Below are 16,963 nucleotides of genomic sequence, written 5' to 3'. Positions count from 1 at the left end.
TTGTTGGAAAGCAGCAGCAGGCAACATTGCTGCTGCCTCACAAGCCTCGAGGCAGCGGCACCAACGTGTACTGGCGGTCACTGTGTCCTCCACTCCTGCCACTGAGAGGTTTTCCAAAATGCCATTTTCACTCAAGAATATCCTGGATGAAGCGGTCCAAATTATTAATTTTATGGACTCTCAACCCTTGAGTGTACATCTTTTTAATATTCTGTGTGGCAAAATGGGAATGCTCCTGAAGCTTTTCTGCTGCGTACCAAAGTACAGTGGCCGCCTGAAGGAAACACACTGGTGGGATGTTTGAACTGCCAGCTGCACTGGCCACTGTTTTCATTTTTACTTGAAAGAATGTCTGCCCATTGGTTAATGAGGCTGGAAAGTAGATAGAGCCCAGACATGAGGGCCTTGTCAGCCATAAGCTGGGGCGACCTGACCTCAGCTTGCCTTTTTCAGCTTTTTATACTGTCCTGCTCACACAACCCCAATCCTTTGCTCCTTTACTTCTGCTTGCTATTTTGTTTTAAATTGAGGTATAATTGACATACAACATTATATTAGTTTCAGGTGTACAACAATAATCATTCAGTATTGGTAAATATTACAAAATGGTTACAGTAAGTCTAGTTAACATCTGTCACCATACATGGTTACAGAATTATTTTTTTCTTGTGATGAGCCCTTTTTAAGATCTACTGTCTTAGCAACTTTCAAATATACAATACAGTATTACTAACTATAGTTGGCATGCTGTACATTACATCCCCATGTCTTACTTATTTTATAACTGAAAGTGTGTACCTTTTGACTCCCTTCACCCATTTTACCGATTCCCCGCCTCTGGCAACCACCAGTCTGTTCTCTGTATCTATGAGCTTAGTTTTATTTTTTTGTTTTGTTTTTGCTTTAGATTCCACATGTGAGGTCATATAGTATTTGCTTTTCTCTGTCTGACTTATTTCACTTAGCATAATACCCTCTAGGTCCATCTACGCTGTTGCAAATGGCAAGATTTCATTCTTTTCATGACTTAATATTCCATTGTGTGTGTGTACACACACACACACACACACACACTTTCTTTATCCATTCATTCATTGATGGACATTTAGGTTGTTTCCATGTCTTGGCCATTGTAATAATATAACTATTATAGTGAACATGGGGGTGCATATATTTTTCAACTTAGTGTTTTTGTTTCCTTCAGATAAATCCCCAAAAGTGGAATTGCTGGATCATTTGGTAGTTCTGTTTTCCTGCTTGCCATTCCTTAAACACACATTTCCTTTACCCCTTCTGCCCTTCTTCTTGTCATTCCTTCCACCAGGAGATGCAGCGACAGCTCTGAAGGCTGCTTATGATCCCAGAATCAAAACAGAGGAGGAAGATGGGCCTGAATCTAGACCTTTTACCTCTAAGAACCTTACTATCCCAACTCTGTTTGAAGCCTGTTGTGAGTCACTACGCTGCTGGCACCTTAGTGGGCCTCAGACTTCTTTTATTGTAGTCGAGTGAGACACTGCAATCTGCATAACGCTGCCCAGACGGACTACACACAGGACTCTTGGGAAAAGCCTGGGAAATATCTTAGCCCTTGGAGTCACACTTACAGACTGTCCTTTGATTGAGCTGATTTCACAGGTGTCTCCTTTTGTCCATCATGTGTTAAATTTGACAAGCCTCTGTTTGAGTGTACCCTTGCCTTGGCCTTCTCCCCTTCATATCATATGATATCATCAGAAACCAAATCAACCAACTAATAGGTCTGTCAGAGGAAGAATATAGCCTTGTACCTGATACGAGAACTGCCATGAAATAAGGTGGTTGGACTGGTTTGTAGCTCATCCTACATTCTATGCCAAAATACAAAGCTACCTCAGAGCAAGAAGAAACTTCTGATAAATTAGGTTTCAGATTAATACTATAATGGTAAGGTGATAATAAAGCCCTTGCATTATGTAAGCTAGAGCAGTGTTGCCCAGCCTTTTTGACATCACAGCACACATAGAAAATGATATTGTTCAGCCTGATGAGAGGATCAATATCTCATTCACAGCACATCAGTAGGGAAGCTCTGTGCTAAGGTTTCCAAATAGCAGCGTTCTTGTTGGTGTCTGGCTAGCACTGACTGGCTACCCCCTTCTGCCTTTCATCATTAGTGTTTAAATATAGTGCAATAGTTTAAATCTTCACTTCTGAGCCAGACTACCTAGATGTAAATCCTAGCTCTGCCACTTACTAGCTACGTGACCATGGGCAGATTATGTAGTCTCTTTGTACCTCAGTTTCTTCGTCTGAAAAATGTGGATAATAATTATACTGACCGCATAGAGTTGTGAAGATTAAGTAAGTTAGTATATGTAAAATGTTGTACCTGGAAAGTACTTAAAACATTGCCTGGCATTTGCTAAGCACCATATAAGCATGTGTGTACTCTAACTCCTATTGTACCACTTCAGAGAAGCAAATGTTCTGGGTTCAGTCTCCCCAGGCTCCTCCTGACTGCCTCCTCCCCTGTCTCACACTTCTTCGTCTTGGCCTCTTCCTTAAGAGTGTCCATCTCCCTTCCTTTCGTTGCCTCAGTTTCCTTTCATTTTCTCAGTTCTCCATTTGTTTGGGGGCCCTCAGCCAGCTGAGGACGGAGAAAGCAGCTGAATTGGTAATGATACTCATCAGTTTGCTCTCACCACTGTTCCTTGTCTAGAAAGCTCTGTGACTAAAGGAAATAAGTCCTACAGGTTGAACTTATAGAAAAGTGAATCATAGAAAATAACTCTAGAGTGGTTAGGAGAGGAGCATGAGCTGAGTTAGAAACTGAGTTAGCCAGCAAGGTCTTGTTCTTAGTGGGGAAAATGATCGATCATCCCTGGTATCACGTACCGGACGTAGGAGCTGGTTAGTTCTCTGTAAATGCTACCAAAATATGGAGAACAGAGCTGGTGACTTTGGGGGCATTGTAGCTCGTAAGACTTCATGGAGAAATGACATTTCTTTCAGGAGGTGGGCCTTGGGGTCAGCTTGGGCAGAGTGGTGGATCGGTACTTGCATGTCAGGAATATCTGTTCCCACTGGGTGAGACGCCTCAGCCCCTCCTCCTCTGCTCTGTGGGCTCTCTGGGGCCCTCTCTCTCTGCAGGAGCCAGGTTGGTTGTTGGATCACTTCCTTCTCTGAAGTAACAGACATATTGCCCGATCCTATAGCAAGGACCAGGCTTCTTGCTAGAAAGTTTAAAACCTTCTGGGTCATAGGGCTTTTTCTGAGAGGAAGTTGGAATTCATAGAACTGAATAGCTTTACTTTGCATTGTCTGGTGGGGCAAAGGTGTACCCATATTTCTTTCAGTGTGTTCACTTGGTACTTAAAGGGCGTGGGTGACAAGCACTGAATCTGCATCATTTCATATCAGTTTCATTTTCGTGCACATTTTCTGATGGCTGATACATGACTGACACAGGAGATGCAGAGATGAGCCGGCAAGAGTCCTGGCCTTTAGGAGCATTGAGGAGAGCTCAAGGCCGCATAAAATCAGTGCTCTAATAGAGTTGCCAGCAGGGTGTTTGGGAGCAGAGGGTGGAGCACTGACTTCTAGTAGTGTTCAGTAATTCAGTAATCTATTTGCAGAGTGCCTAACAGTGTTTGCACAAACCTTAATTCCTGCAAAGGGAAGGTGACTTTTGAGATGGGTTTTTTGTTTTGTTTGTTTTTTTAAGGAGGGCGCAACTCACAGAGGCCCATGCTGGGATCGAACCAGCAGCCTTGGTGTTATTAGCACCATGCTCTAACCAACTGAGCTAACCGGCCACCCCTTGAAATGGGTTTTGATAGCCGAGAAGAATTCTTAGGCCAAGGGAAGGAGGCAAGCCAAGGACCAGCTTGATTGTGAAACGTTGCACCCTGGAGAAGTTATATCAAATGATTGCATACATAATAAATTAAGGACCCACAGACCCTGCTAGTGATAAAATTGAGTATGGACAGGCTCCCGAGGGGGAGCTATCAAGCCCTTGGTAAGATTGTGACATTTCTCCCTTCTCTCTCCCCTGTACAAACAAGGGAAGTTAAGCATTTTTTTTTTTCACTTCACTGTCTTTCTACATTTTTTTCTTCCTAGTTTCAAAAACAACTCTCCTTCAACAAGTTCAGTTTCCAAGGAAAGTCTTAACCATTTGTCCCTTCTGGCATACCCTCTTCCAATGAAATCCATGCAGAATAGACCAGGTACTCTATCTTTTTGCGTGTGAAACCATAAAATCTAATACTGAGTGTGCGGCGGTGCTTAGAGGTATGCTTCTTCCACAAGAGGCTCTCTCAGCCCTGCTGTGGTGAAAACCAAGTATAAATTGCGGCTAGCAGGGTTTTCTAGCTGGAGTCGTAAGTATATCTGAGCATCCCCTGGGAATTATAATGCCGCCAGCCCTCTTGCTGCTTCTCTCCATTGCCTGCCTATTGGCTGTTTTGCTTGTCCTTAGGCCCTCTGTCAGACTATGGGCAGGGGAAGGAGAAAGAGAAGTGAATCTAAAATCTGTCTACTCTGCATTTAGCTTGCAGTACTGGTGAGAAAAAAATGGGATGAGGGTTGACACTGGACTGCACACAGGGTAAGGCAAGAGGGACAGTGGTCCCTCTTTGGCCTGCTGTCCCAATGGCCAATGCTCTCACCCTAATCTTCTGAAGATGAGTGACCCTGTATTTTATTTCTGTAGAATTTCTCACTATGTTGAACATCCTTTTTCCTTTCAATGTACCTTGGTGAAGGTGGATACTTGGGTGCCGATATTTAAGTTTAATTCTTTGACTTCATAGCATGTTACAGTCCCCAGATATATCTTGTGCTTAAAGCTGCTGGCTAGAGTAATATTTTGAGAGCCTCTGTGGACTACTTTTATCCATGTATTTATCTGTTCTGTAAAGTATAATTGAAAATCTGCTGTCATCAGATCCTAAAAATGGAAGGAAGAATGCACCTAAATTGAGCTGTCAGACACTTGGCTGCCTAACCATGCTTTCTGGATTGTGGTGTTGAAAAGGACCGTTGTGCTGTGTGCTTTCTCCTAATGGCTGGTGTGTACTTGCTTCTGAGAACAGTATGGAGAAGACGTGCAGCAGCTCTAATCAATCTTCCTGAGCAGACTTGCCATTTCTCTGGTTGTGTTCAGCTGGGGTCCTCTGAGAAGAGAGTGGGCCTTTTCCCTCAATGGGCAAAGAGCCAGCTTCCATTTCAAAATCTCTCAGAAAATAAAAAAAAATCCAACAACCCAGAGCCTGTGTTTACTGAAGGTTGGTCTAAAAGTCTCTCATACTATATGCCCCATCAGCACTCGAGTGCCTCTATTTTAGAAGGATGTAAAGGTTTAATCACCCTGGTGGGGATTTAGACCCAGAGACTTCAGAGAAATCTTATTATTTCTAACTGCAGGCAAAGAGTATTAAGGTTCCATCTGGATCAGGGGCATGACATGTTTTATAAGTAATTTATCTTTAACAGGGGAAGGCCCTTACTAGAGTGTCTTAGAAACAGTACTATGATTGGGCACTGGCTCATTGTTCCTCTTTTTCTTTTTCCCCCTCTCAGTTTCCTGCTTATTCTTTCTGTCCCTACTTTATCCCGCGCAATCTGCCCAATGTCCGAACATCTGCCTCCCAAATCCTCCCTTTAACAAGGGAGGTGCTTGCCAGTGAGTGATAATGTTTTGCAGTGAATGACCTCATCCAGTAGCATATGGTATAGACCTGTCAACTGCGGGCTTCTGAGTGGGCCCTACGTGCATCTTCTCAAATAAGGAGCCAAGGAGGCACTCAGGTCTGTGCTCTTAGACATGAAGTAATCTAGGGCCATCCTCAAACCCATCCCTACCCTGTCGTACCTTCACAGAGGCAATCTCCGTCTGCTGAAGGCCTTTTGAATCCCATGCACATCCACACAGGGATGTTACTGAGCATCTGATTTCATTTGCAATCATATGCTTAGCTCCCTGGGTCCTGCCTTTCTGGTGCTGAGGCTGGAGGATGTCACAGGTGGGATTCTGCCTATGAATTCATTGTTCTGTTTGGGGACTGTAGTTTGGTGGCAGATCTAAATCCATGTGCTAATGAGCTTGGTTAAAGCAGGCTTCTGCTATACTCTTTTAATTTAGCCTCTCTGTCTGAGTTCCTTTGCACAATTAATGATCTCCTATAATGGTTTTGCCTTTAGTTTTGCCTCTTGGGTCAAAACAAATCAATAGTCCTCACAGATATTCAAAAACCATCAGTGTAAAGCTCCTGGGTCCCCCCAGGGTTTTATATAGGGGAACTTATAGCTTGATCGGTACAGTGATGTTTCCCTTACATCTCCTCTTTTCTCCCAGAGATGGGCAGCAGTGAACCCCTTCCCATTGCAGAAAATGACAAGAGAAAGAAGAAGAAGCGGAAGGCCCGGACCACTGACTCCTTGCCAGGAAAGTTTGAAGGTCGGTTACGCAACTCTCTTAGGTCAGGGCCTGTGGCTCCCCAAGCACGGGACGAGCATCCTGAAAGCCCACCGGTTAGATCATAGGGTCTGCATCATCTTAGAGCTAGCTCAGGGTTATGTGTGTGGTACAGATGAAAGATAGGGGTGAGAGAGTTTACACAAAGGAGTGACAGAGAGAGAGAGAGAGAGAGAGAGAGAGAGAGAGCCCCCGAATGATGCACAGGCCTCCTCTGAATGTTTCAGCACTTTGTTAGGGGACAGAAAGGCCAGTCTGTCAGAGTTGTACGTGAAAGGAAATTGCCTGGTGTGTTTCAGCTCCTTTTCAGATGTGATCTTTCTCTCAGCTCTTCCTAGAGGGGCTGCTGAGAGGTAGAATAACCATGAATGAGGAACACAGAGCACTAAGGACCATGGCTGCAAATGAAACTTCAATCTTCTAGAAGCAGAGAACTTGACTCCTAGAGATTGCAGCTACTTTGCTGTATGAGTTTGACTCCATTTTAAGAGTGAATGTTGTGTTCAGGTGCCACAATATTGGGTCATCAGACAGTTTGAACACACTCTGCGTGTGAGGCACCAGGCTCAGGGCTGGTCCTGTTACCACTGGGCACATGATGGGATGAAGTGACTCATTGGACACTTCTGCAAAGGACTGAAAGGATCGGTAGCTACTCCTAGGAGTGACATGCCCCCTTCATCTATTTTATTCCTTTCATGTGAGACCTGAAATAGTTTCCCCTCATGGTCCCTCTTTGCAATATTGCAGATACACTAATGAATTGATTATTTTGTAGAGTGGTTCTAATCACAAGCCCTTTATGAGTCAGGAATATTGGACCTCCAACCACCAACCTATCCTGACATGTGTCAAAGGCTAATACCAAAGGCTAATACCATTGTGAATGAAGCATGTCATTTAAAATACTTACAAACAACAGTGTGTATTCTCATAAACAGCTGCAAGACCAAACCGTGATGAAACCAAGAAGGTACTTAGTGCAGGGTTTTGTCTGTTTGTTTGTCTTTAACTCAAACAGTAGATGTGTGTGGGGGGGGTGGGATCTGGGGGTGGGGGGACGTAGTAAGGGGAGGAAGGATGGACAAAAGTCCCAAGGTTTTTAGAATAGTTTCCAAATCAACAGTCCTTACTCTTTCGATGAACATAAGAATATTTCCTGTTATTCAAGGATGGCTTGTGCAATTACAGGGTTTTTCATGACTCAGAGTGATAAAATCTAATTTCATGGTTAAAAAGTATTCTGTTCAGTCTGTGGGTTTAAGTGCTAGGCTGCCTCGAGAGAAAAGAGCTGAGGAATGGAGACCAAGGGAGGAGGAAGTCAGCTTGGCAGAGGCTGTGATGGAGGTGTGGCTTTCTTTGGAAGGGGCTCAAAGAGCTGGTGCTATTTATGAGCTTGGGCAGGTCACCGAAATGTTTTTTAAACCCAGGCCTATTACTCTGTTAGAACCGCTCTGACTCAGCATCCTAAAAACCTCGAGGCATCTATTTGCATCTACATCTGTCTCCTGTTTCCTGTGGGTGACTTCTGGAAACTTCTCAAAAACCTCCAATGATTTCCTTTGCGTGTGGTATAAAATAAAACAGTGCTTTATTCCCCTTTGTATCACCAATCCCTAGCACAGAGCTGGGCACATAGTAGGTGCTCAGCAAATGAGTAAATGAATGATGTTCATTCAAATCACACTCCTATAGGATCCCCCAGATTCCCTGATATAACCTTTCCCTTCCTGAACTCCTTTTTGCTGTGTCTTGTCTCTCTGTAATAGTACTTCCCACTGCCTGGTTTATTCTGAGGTGACTGTGTAAATGGACTGTGACCCTCTGGACTGTGACCATCAAAGGGCAGGGACTATATTTTATTCCTCACTCTGTCCCTATTATGAGTCTCATATGCTGTCTAGCACATAGTAGTTTCTCAGGAAATATGTGCCAAATTCAATCCCTTTCACTGACCTCATCTCTAAAATGGGGAACGGGATGCGTTCGCTGTGGTCTGATTACTGAGAACCGGAATCCAGAGACTCCGGAAAAGCGAATGGCCTTCCTCGTGACTGTGGAGTGATCATTCGCCTCTGTTGTCAGGTTGGGGAAGCTGAATGACAAGCTCTTCTTTCCATCTTAGCTTGCAAAAGCTGACTCATCTTGTTGTTCCTCTCCTCCATCTCACCCCTAGATGTGTACAAGTTGACCTCCGAATTGCTTGGAGAGGGAGCCTACGCCAAAGTTCAAGGTGCCGTGAGCCTGCAGAGTGGCAAAGAGTATGCTGTCAAAGTGAGTGTCTCATCTGGATGCCAGGCTTTACTGTGCAAATACTCAGTCCTAAACCAAATAAATTTCATATTCCCCAAAATGGTGGCTCAATAAGAATTGGGGCACTGAAGCTGTATTTGTTGGATGCAAATGTTGGTTTTTCCACTTATTTGCTGTGTAACATTGGACAAGTTACATAACTTTCTGTCCTTCAGTTTCCTCATCTGTAAAATGGTGGCAATAATAGAACCTATATAGTATTGTTGTGAGGGTTAAATAAGTTAATATGTGTAAAGTGCTTAGAACAATGCCTGGCTCATAGTAAGCTGCTTCTCACTATTCTGACAAATGAAGTTAGCTCAGGGAGTAGACAACCAGATTTGGAATTAGAAGGCCTACGTGAATCTCTGTTTTGACAAACTACAACTATTTGACTTTGGGCAAGTCACTGAACCTCCTTGAGCCTAAGTTCCCATGTCTCTCAAATGAGGGTAATAATACCTACCCTTCCTGTCTCATGGAGTGGTTATGACGATGATTATGAAAACGGATTGGTGGAAGTAGCAACACTTTACAAATTACAAAATGCTATACCAGTGATGTACAGTGTCATGATGATGAGCCAGACCACCCAGGTCTGAGGCAGGAGAGGCTGTTTCTAGCTGCGTGACCTTGGAGAGGCTCACTCCACCCCCTGCCCTCCATCTGCTGACGTCCCACGGAAGAACGGATGGATCTAGAGCAGTGGTTCTCAAAGTGTGCTTCCTGCACCAGGGCCGTTGTAGGTTTACCAAGTTCCCCAGGTGATTCTGATACTCACCAAAGTTTGAAAACCACTGATCTGGAAACGAGGTCTTATTAAATCCAAGGGGGCATTTCAAGCTAATTTCAAGACACCCACCAGAAGCACTAAGTCTAAGCACTGTCTTGTGTGGGGAAACCTGGCCACATTGACTCCTGAAAGAAATGTTTCCTCTTTTAGCCAATTGGCCATAGTCCCAGCTGTGGATTTATAGCGGAGAATCTCCTGCTAAGCCATGTTCCTTTTTGCTGGAATGTTGCTTCATATGGTAACAAAAGTACTACTTCAATTCCTTTTTGGAAACAGATCAGTATAAACAAAAAGTGTTTTTTTAAAAAATTTGCCTAAGCATAGTAAAAAGAACAAATGTAAATTGATTGACAAAGGTCTGAATACGTTCATGGGTGACAGATCTATTTCTTCAAGGTGGGATCACAAAGGAAAACCTGGCCCTTCCTCCATACCACCCTGGCATCTTTGGGCAAACCCTGGACCTTGGCTTGGCAATTCTTGGATTTCAGCAGTTCTGCCCATGTCTCTCTAGTCTTTGAAAGCTCCCTAGAAATGGGCTACTTCTCCCTGCATGGCTCCACAATACTTGGTTTTATTAGGTCTTTTCCTACTGGCATCCAACTGATAAATACCCGAGTCTCATGGTGGGAATGGAATTTCAAGATAATCTAGTCTTGAATTTCCTCTATAACTCCTCAAATAGCTGTCCATGTCATGCTCCCCCACCTCATAATTTCCTCCTCAGAGAAAATTATGCTATTGCTGGGTAGCTTGCCTGCTAGAAAGTTCTTCCTGACTTTGAGCCAAAATGCTTGGTAAAGGAACGAGTTGAATAGTTTCTGTGCCCCAGCACTGCACCTCACTGACTGCTCAGGAGACGGGCCCAGTGGTTTATGAACAGATACAGACTTATTTAGAAAATTACATTGGTCCTGGATGTGTGTGCTACGATGTATTGGAGAAGTTGGAAGTATTCTACACTGCATTCTTGGAGTGAAGGAACAGGATGTCACCATCTGCTGCCCGTTCTGCACGTGGGACTATAAAGCAGAGCCAGTTCTGCAGAAGACTTACCCACAGGCTCTGCTTACAACGGTTTGGGGCTCTGGATGGGTCCGAGAGATGTTCAGAGTCAGTGAGTCCCTGCGTAAACCACCTGCTCATCTGTTGGCTCACCCATTCCTTCAGTCAGTACTTGTCAAGCATCTCCACATTTGGGTGTAGAGGGGGCGCAGCGCACAGTATTGTAGGAGTGACAAGGCCTCTAGGTTCTCTGAGAGAAACTATGTAGGATATAGGCCTGTATAGGATAGCAAGGGCTTCAGAGGCAGCTCTGGGCTTGAATTCCAGCCCTGCCACCTATCAGAACTATGGGCAAAATATTTTACCTCTTCCTGGCTTTTGGGATTGTGTTGTAAGGATTAACTGAGATTATGTACCTAAAGACTTAATACGGTGCCTGCCAAAGGGTAAATTCTCAGAAGAACTAGAGGTGGTGTCTGAGCTGGGCCTTGGAGCTGTGGTTCCTCTCCACTGTATCCTTCATCCCCCTTGCTCTCCCTCCAGCCACCAGAAGATCCTTCAGTAGAGCTTGTAAATTCTTCCCCTAAAGGCAGAATGCGATTCCCTCAGAGTAGGAGCTGGGAGGAGATGGCTCTTTGTCTTGCTGGCTGCCTCATCTCCCCTGGGTACCTGGGGACAGCAACCTCAGCGGCTTCCGAGGTATTGTGCTTGGCCAGAGTCAAACACCCAGCCATGCTGGAAAGCCCTCGGGCCAGTCTGTTGCTTTCCTGACAGAGCGGTGCCTGTGTCACCAAGGCCTAGTCCAGACTTAGGCTTGAAAGTGATTTGGGGCTGAATTTGGCCTTTTGTTCTCCCTGAGGGCACCTGCTGAGGGATGTTCTGAGGTCAGGTGGGTATAGATGACAGATTTTATTCTTCCCACAGATCATTGAAAAACAAGCAGGGCACAGTCGCAGTAGGGTATTTCGAGAGGTGGAGACGCTCTATCAGTGTCAAGGAAACAAGTAAGTATAGTGGCGGGTTACTTGCTGCTTCTCTTGGGGGATGCTTGGCAGCAGAGAAGGAGGCTATTTCTTACCATCTCCTGACCCCAGGTTTAGCTCTCGCTCCTTCCCCCGCAACTGTGTATATAACTCCTTCCATCTTTCAATGTTTAAAAAAAGATAGGAGAAAAACAGCAGCAGCAAAGAAGCCGTCTCCCGTTTAGGCTGAAATACTATAAATATCAGCAATTCAGGCAAATTAGAAGAGTGAGTGATCTGAATTAGTGCCTGGGAAAAAGTGGGGTTTTATTTCTTTCAAATGCCTGTGGAAACTCGACTGACTGAGGATTGCCTAGTGGAAACCTGTAGGGACCTACTTTAATGAATAGGTGAGGATGACGAGAACTGTTAAGAATATTTGGTGCTGTGTCCTGTTCCTAGGATAGTCCGTCACGTGTGCAGCTACCACTGAGGCTCCTGAGACGTGCTCTAACCCTCTGTGCTCGGTTAACTGGGCCGAGGTGCTCTCTAGCCCTGTCTTAGTCTGCTCACCCCCAGCTCCAAACGAGTGGCGCTCCCACTGTGGCTTTAAATCAGGGTCACCTCTAAGACTCTGCTTCCCCCTCTCTTTCCCTCCTTGGCAGGGTCAGCAGGGAGCCAGTGGCCTGGTATTGATGGCTTTGTCATTAAGCTTGGAGGATGGGGGCTGCTGTTGATTTAACTCCAGGCACTGCCTCTACAATCTTCTTTCAAATTAGGCCATTTTGGCCATCTTATTTGGACGCCTTCACACTAGTAAAAGCCTGGTGTCTCCCAAAGTGGTCAGCATTTTTTTTATGAGGGACAGATTTTTATTTTCAGCCCGGCAGCTTCTGAGTTCAGCATTAGAGACTCTACTTGGTTTATTTCGTTCTTTAAAAGGAAAAAAGCCCCCAACACCTCTGATATCCAGGCTGGTGGCTTCCCTACTGAGTTACAAGACGACCTTGTTGGCAGAGCACCATAATGCTCAGGCAGACAGAGAGTGCTCACCGGGGAAGGCCACAAGTGCTATGGTGGCCGGGAACGCGGCCGTTTCATTAAGCAGCGCTTAGCAGTTAGGGTCTAGCGGTGCCCACGTTAGGCCCCAAGTCTATTTGACAGATGTTTCCATTTTCTCCAGGCAATGTAAATACTGCCCCGTGATTTATGGGCAAGAGGGAGGGCAAGTAATTATTTGCTGCTTGCCTCCAGGACACACACCTACTATTCAGTGTTATTAGCCGCAATTGCTTCCAGTCGGCTGCAGATTTTATTCAGTTTAATGTGACCGGGACTTTTTTATAACTCTACCTAGTGGGTTTTAGGGTTGGGGTTTGACAGCACAGACTTGGTGAAAACACCAGAGACTAAACATTATGGAAAGATAAGGTGACCTGAATCTTGCTAACACCATTGGCTACTTCTCAAACATGGGTCTTTAATAAGCATTCTGATTTCAAGTTGATTTCTGCCCTGCTACAGGGCATTGTATGTATGTTTTTTCATTATATATTTGTAAATGGACTTTAATATATAATACCATTTCCCCTTTTTTTCTCTTTCTTCCTATTCTTCCCTATTTAAGGAACATTTTGGAGCTGATTGAGTTCTTTGAAGATGACACAAGGTTTTACTTGGTCTTTGAGAAATTGCAAGGAGGTACTTACTGTTGAGTATGTGTTTGGACTTCTGATTAAGACCCAGGGTGGTGATCATCCATCATGACTCCCAGAGACTTCTAAAACGAGTCAAGCTAATAAAAAGGATGAAGGACTTAAAACTGCCCTTGATTTGGGAGAAGGGAGGCCGGAGGGAAGGATGATAATTAGCATTTTGCAGAGCTTAGAATGTCACCTGTGTGGGCATTCTATAAATGCCTCCTCATTATACTAGGACTCAGATAGATAGATAGATAGATAGATAGATAGATAGATAGATAGATAGATAGATACATGTAGTCATCAATTTATCAATCCATTGTTTTGACACTTTCACTATTTAAATTAATTGTGGGGTGGGAAGCCCAGAAAAGCTCATGGGGGAGAGAGGAGGGTCCTTTTATTTAGGACACAGCCCTAGGATAGAGCGGAGGCCTGAGAATGTGCTATCCTTCAGATGGAAAAATGCCATTCTTGACCGTCACCCACACATGTAGTCACTGGCATGTATTTTGAGGTTGCTTTTCTGACAAAGAGAAGAGGCTAGAGAAGCCCTTGTCCTCCCCATCACTCACCCAAACCTAGGACACATTTGCAAGGGGAAGGTTAGGGAAGATGTCTGGAGCTGAGTGGAGGGTTACATGGAGGGGCGTGGTGGTTAGGAGTGCATGCTTTAGAAACCAACAAAGCTAAGTTAAGTGTAGCTCCATCACTTTATAGTTGTGTGACCTTGGGCAAGTCACTTAACATTTCCAAACAGTATTCTCTCATCTGTAAAATAGGATAATGACAGCACCTACTTCCTTGGGATCCTGTGAAGATAATTCATGTGAAATGCTTAGCACAGTGCCCAGTAGGCACTAAGGGTTCAATAAATGTCAACTGTTAATATTACTAAAACAATTGGGTATGCTGGGGGCTATCTTAGACGTATGTAGAATATCGCTCTCCACCTTCCCTTTTAACAAATTTGAAAACAAGAGACTCACTACAGTAGAGCAAGACAGACCTAGCCCGAAGCCGATTTTCTGGGAATGTTCCCTAGCGTGTTGGGATCCCTTGATTGTTTAATCTGGCAAGTGAAAGATCTTTCATCTCTCCATGCCAAAACCCAAAGATAATTAGTAAATGTGCCATTTTTAGGACACAGAGGTGACACCTTTTGTCCAGAAATGCCGGCTTCCTGTAGTGAGCATAGAACACATGGAGCCAAGTCATATATTCATGCCTGTGCCTGCCCTGCCCCGCCCAACAGCACTAGCACTGTGAATTACATGTTTGAAATGCTAGATGCTGCTGGGGTCATCAGTAGCAGTAGCGCTCAGAGGGCAGCTCTACTGAGGCCAGACCCAGTGGGTAAAGAGGGTGTGGTTGGCTCAGGGCAAACCCGTCCCCCCAGCATTCGGGCCACAAGTCCTGCTGAGGGGAAGTCTGCACAGGTTCTGAAGCCAGACTTATTGGGCTTAAGTCCTGATGCCACTCCTGACTCTGGGGGGTGACCTTGAGCAAGCTGCTTTACCATTCTTGGCTTCAGGTTCCCCACGTATAAAATGGGGGTAACTGTATTTTGTACATTTTGTACAGTTGTGGTGAGGCTAGGGTAATCAATTTAGAGAATATTACACAGTGCTGGGCACATAGTAACTACGCAATAAATGTTAGCCAACACAATTTACTTGGTCTTTGAGAAACTGAAAGGAGGGACTTAACTGGTAAGTATTTGTTTGGGCTTCTGATTAAGGCCCAGGGTGATGATCGTGCGTCATGAATCCCAGACACTTCTAAAACGAGTCACCAGCAAATAATAATAATATGAAAGTTCAGAAGGAAAGGCAGTTTTTTCTCTTGTTCTAGACCTTTACATATCTGGTGAGGATGTGGCATTTCTGTTTGAAAGCTTGTTCTTTTGTTTGAATCTCAGATCAGTTACAGGGAAGGAAAAGTTCCTACAGAGAGGCCCCGCACCCTATATAGATTCACTTTAGCTCTTTCTAATTTCAAAAGCCAAATCTGCCCCAATGGCATTCATATTTTCTGGTGATTTAAATAGTTGCCCTCACTCTTTTCTGTACTCATCATAAACAGGTATAGGAGACAGCAGTTCCATTCTGTTCCGTCCAGTTTTGTGCTGGTACCTCCTCTGTACCAGGAACCACCCTTGGTGCTGGACACTTCGTGATGAATAAACCTATGTCCCCACCTCAAACTTGTGGAAACTTGGCTTCTGAGAAGTTATACGTAGCAGAGGCTGGAAAAGCATTCCTGTGTGTCCCCTCTGCTCCCCAGGCTCCATCCTGGCCCACATCCAGAAGCGGAAGCACTTCAATGAGCGAGAAGCCAGCCGAGTGGTGCGGGATGTTGCCGCGGCCCTTGACTTCCTGCACACCAAAGGTGAACCAAGCCTTTGCCTTGGCGGGTGGGTTGGGCTGGCCAGCCTCTGAGGACCAACGGGGTGGGGCAGTCCAGGCAGAGGGCTGGGCCAGGGGCTGGTGCTGCTGGCAGGCCCACCCATGGGGGTGAGAGGGCTCCCAGGCTTCTGATGTGGATGTGGGTAGAGGTGGAGCTATTAAGAAGGAAAAGGATATAGAAGAACGAAAAGAGCAGGGGGGAAAACAATAAATTTCATGTTGAACAAGATATGTGTGAGTGTGTGAATGTGAATGCTTTCCTAATGAAGAATGCAAAACATGCATACTAATCTGACCGTTCTAGTACAAATATTTGTGTGGTAGTCCTTCTAGGCTTTTAAAATACATCACCTGTCTCTCTCTTTTCAAAATTTGCATGAGATTATATATGTAGTTTGATATCTTATTCACAATAAATGGAAAATGCATCATTTTTCTATTAACACGGTAAATTCAAGGTACCCACCGAACATCACAGGGGCAAATGGTAGGTTGCTATTGTTTGAATTACACTTCGGTTTACAGTCCTTATCTAGGACTGATTATTTAACAACTGGTAGTAAGTTAAATCTGCTTGCAAATCTGGTATTTTTGCATTTCCATAAATATGTTTACTACCTACATTTTTGTTTTAATTTGCCAAATAGCAGTGCCATGGAAAAAATGAATACTGGCTTTAGTTTTTTAGTAGCTGTGTGCTCCCTCAGTAATAATGCCTACCCCACAGAGTTATGGTGAGAATTGTATCATCAACAGTAGTTAACACTTACATAACACTTATTATGTGCTAGGCACTATTCTAAGCCTTTCGTCTATACTAAATGGCTTGCATAATTGTGTGTGTCCTATGTATGTATTATATATGTATAACAGTTGAAGCAGAGTACCTGGCATATAGTACATAGTTCTTCAGTAATGTTATTTCCTCCACCCTTATCCCCCACCAGGCAGAAGGCATTTTTATTCCTAATATGAATTACCTTAAAGTAAAGCATTCTGCCTGGTGGGAGCTGGGGGTGGAGCCAATAATTGTGACTTAGCTCTGCTCCCTTCACTTTTGTGGGCGTTGGCCAGCCCCCTGGGTTCTGAGTACTCAGGACCACCTGGAGGCATGCCGTCCACACACCCTACCTTGTGCCGGCAATACCGTGCACACCGGTGTGGCCTGTGCAGGACGCTCAGGTTCACTGATTCCACCACGTGTCCTCCAGTGGCTGCAGAGAGAGCTGCAAACTGACAGTGCCCATGTTGGGGGCGTGGCTTGCACGTGGCATGAAAATTCCTAGAAGGGGGTGTCTGTATTTTCCACAGCATGATGAATAGCAGTATTTCTGTTTCTG

At 44.6% G+C, this 16,963-nt stretch overlaps 1 protein-coding gene and 1 non-coding gene across 5 annotated transcripts in view; one reads left to right on the top strand and one right to left on the bottom strand.

The window, feature by feature from the left end:
* Positions 1-16,963, top strand: part of MKNK1 (MAPK interacting serine/threonine kinase 1) — a 38,078-nt gene that overhangs the window by 9,556 nt on the left and 11,559 nt on the right. For 2 of the 4 annotated variants that reach the window (XM_019749405.2, XM_074334670.1), the window contains 6 exons: positions 4,108-4,214; positions 6,344-6,445; positions 8,640-8,737; positions 11,478-11,557; positions 13,143-13,216; positions 15,502-15,606. In XM_019749405.2, the coding sequence (XP_019604964.1) occupies positions 4,190-4,214; positions 6,344-6,445; positions 8,640-8,737; positions 11,478-11,557; positions 13,143-13,216; positions 15,502-15,606 (484 nt within the window). In that variant the 5' untranslated portion in view covers positions 4,108-4,189. The remainder of the gene's footprint in view (positions 1-4,107; positions 4,215-6,343; positions 6,446-8,639; positions 8,738-11,477; positions 11,558-13,142; positions 13,217-15,501; positions 15,607-16,963) is intronic. The other 2 variants (XM_074334671.1, XM_074334669.1) reach the window with 1 other exon arrangement.
* Positions 3,724-3,797, bottom strand: TRNAI-AAU (transfer RNA isoleucine (anticodon AAU)). Its single transcript has one exon. It is a non-coding gene; the product is annotated as a tRNA-Ile (tRNA).

This window comes from Rhinolophus sinicus, linkage group LG06, assembly GCF_036562045.2.
Source record: "Rhinolophus sinicus isolate RSC01 linkage group LG06, ASM3656204v1, whole genome shotgun sequence".
In the NCBI taxonomy this organism is placed as follows: domain Eukaryota; kingdom Metazoa; phylum Chordata; class Mammalia; order Chiroptera; family Rhinolophidae; genus Rhinolophus; species Rhinolophus sinicus.
This window is presented reverse-complemented; position numbering and strand designations above follow the sequence as displayed.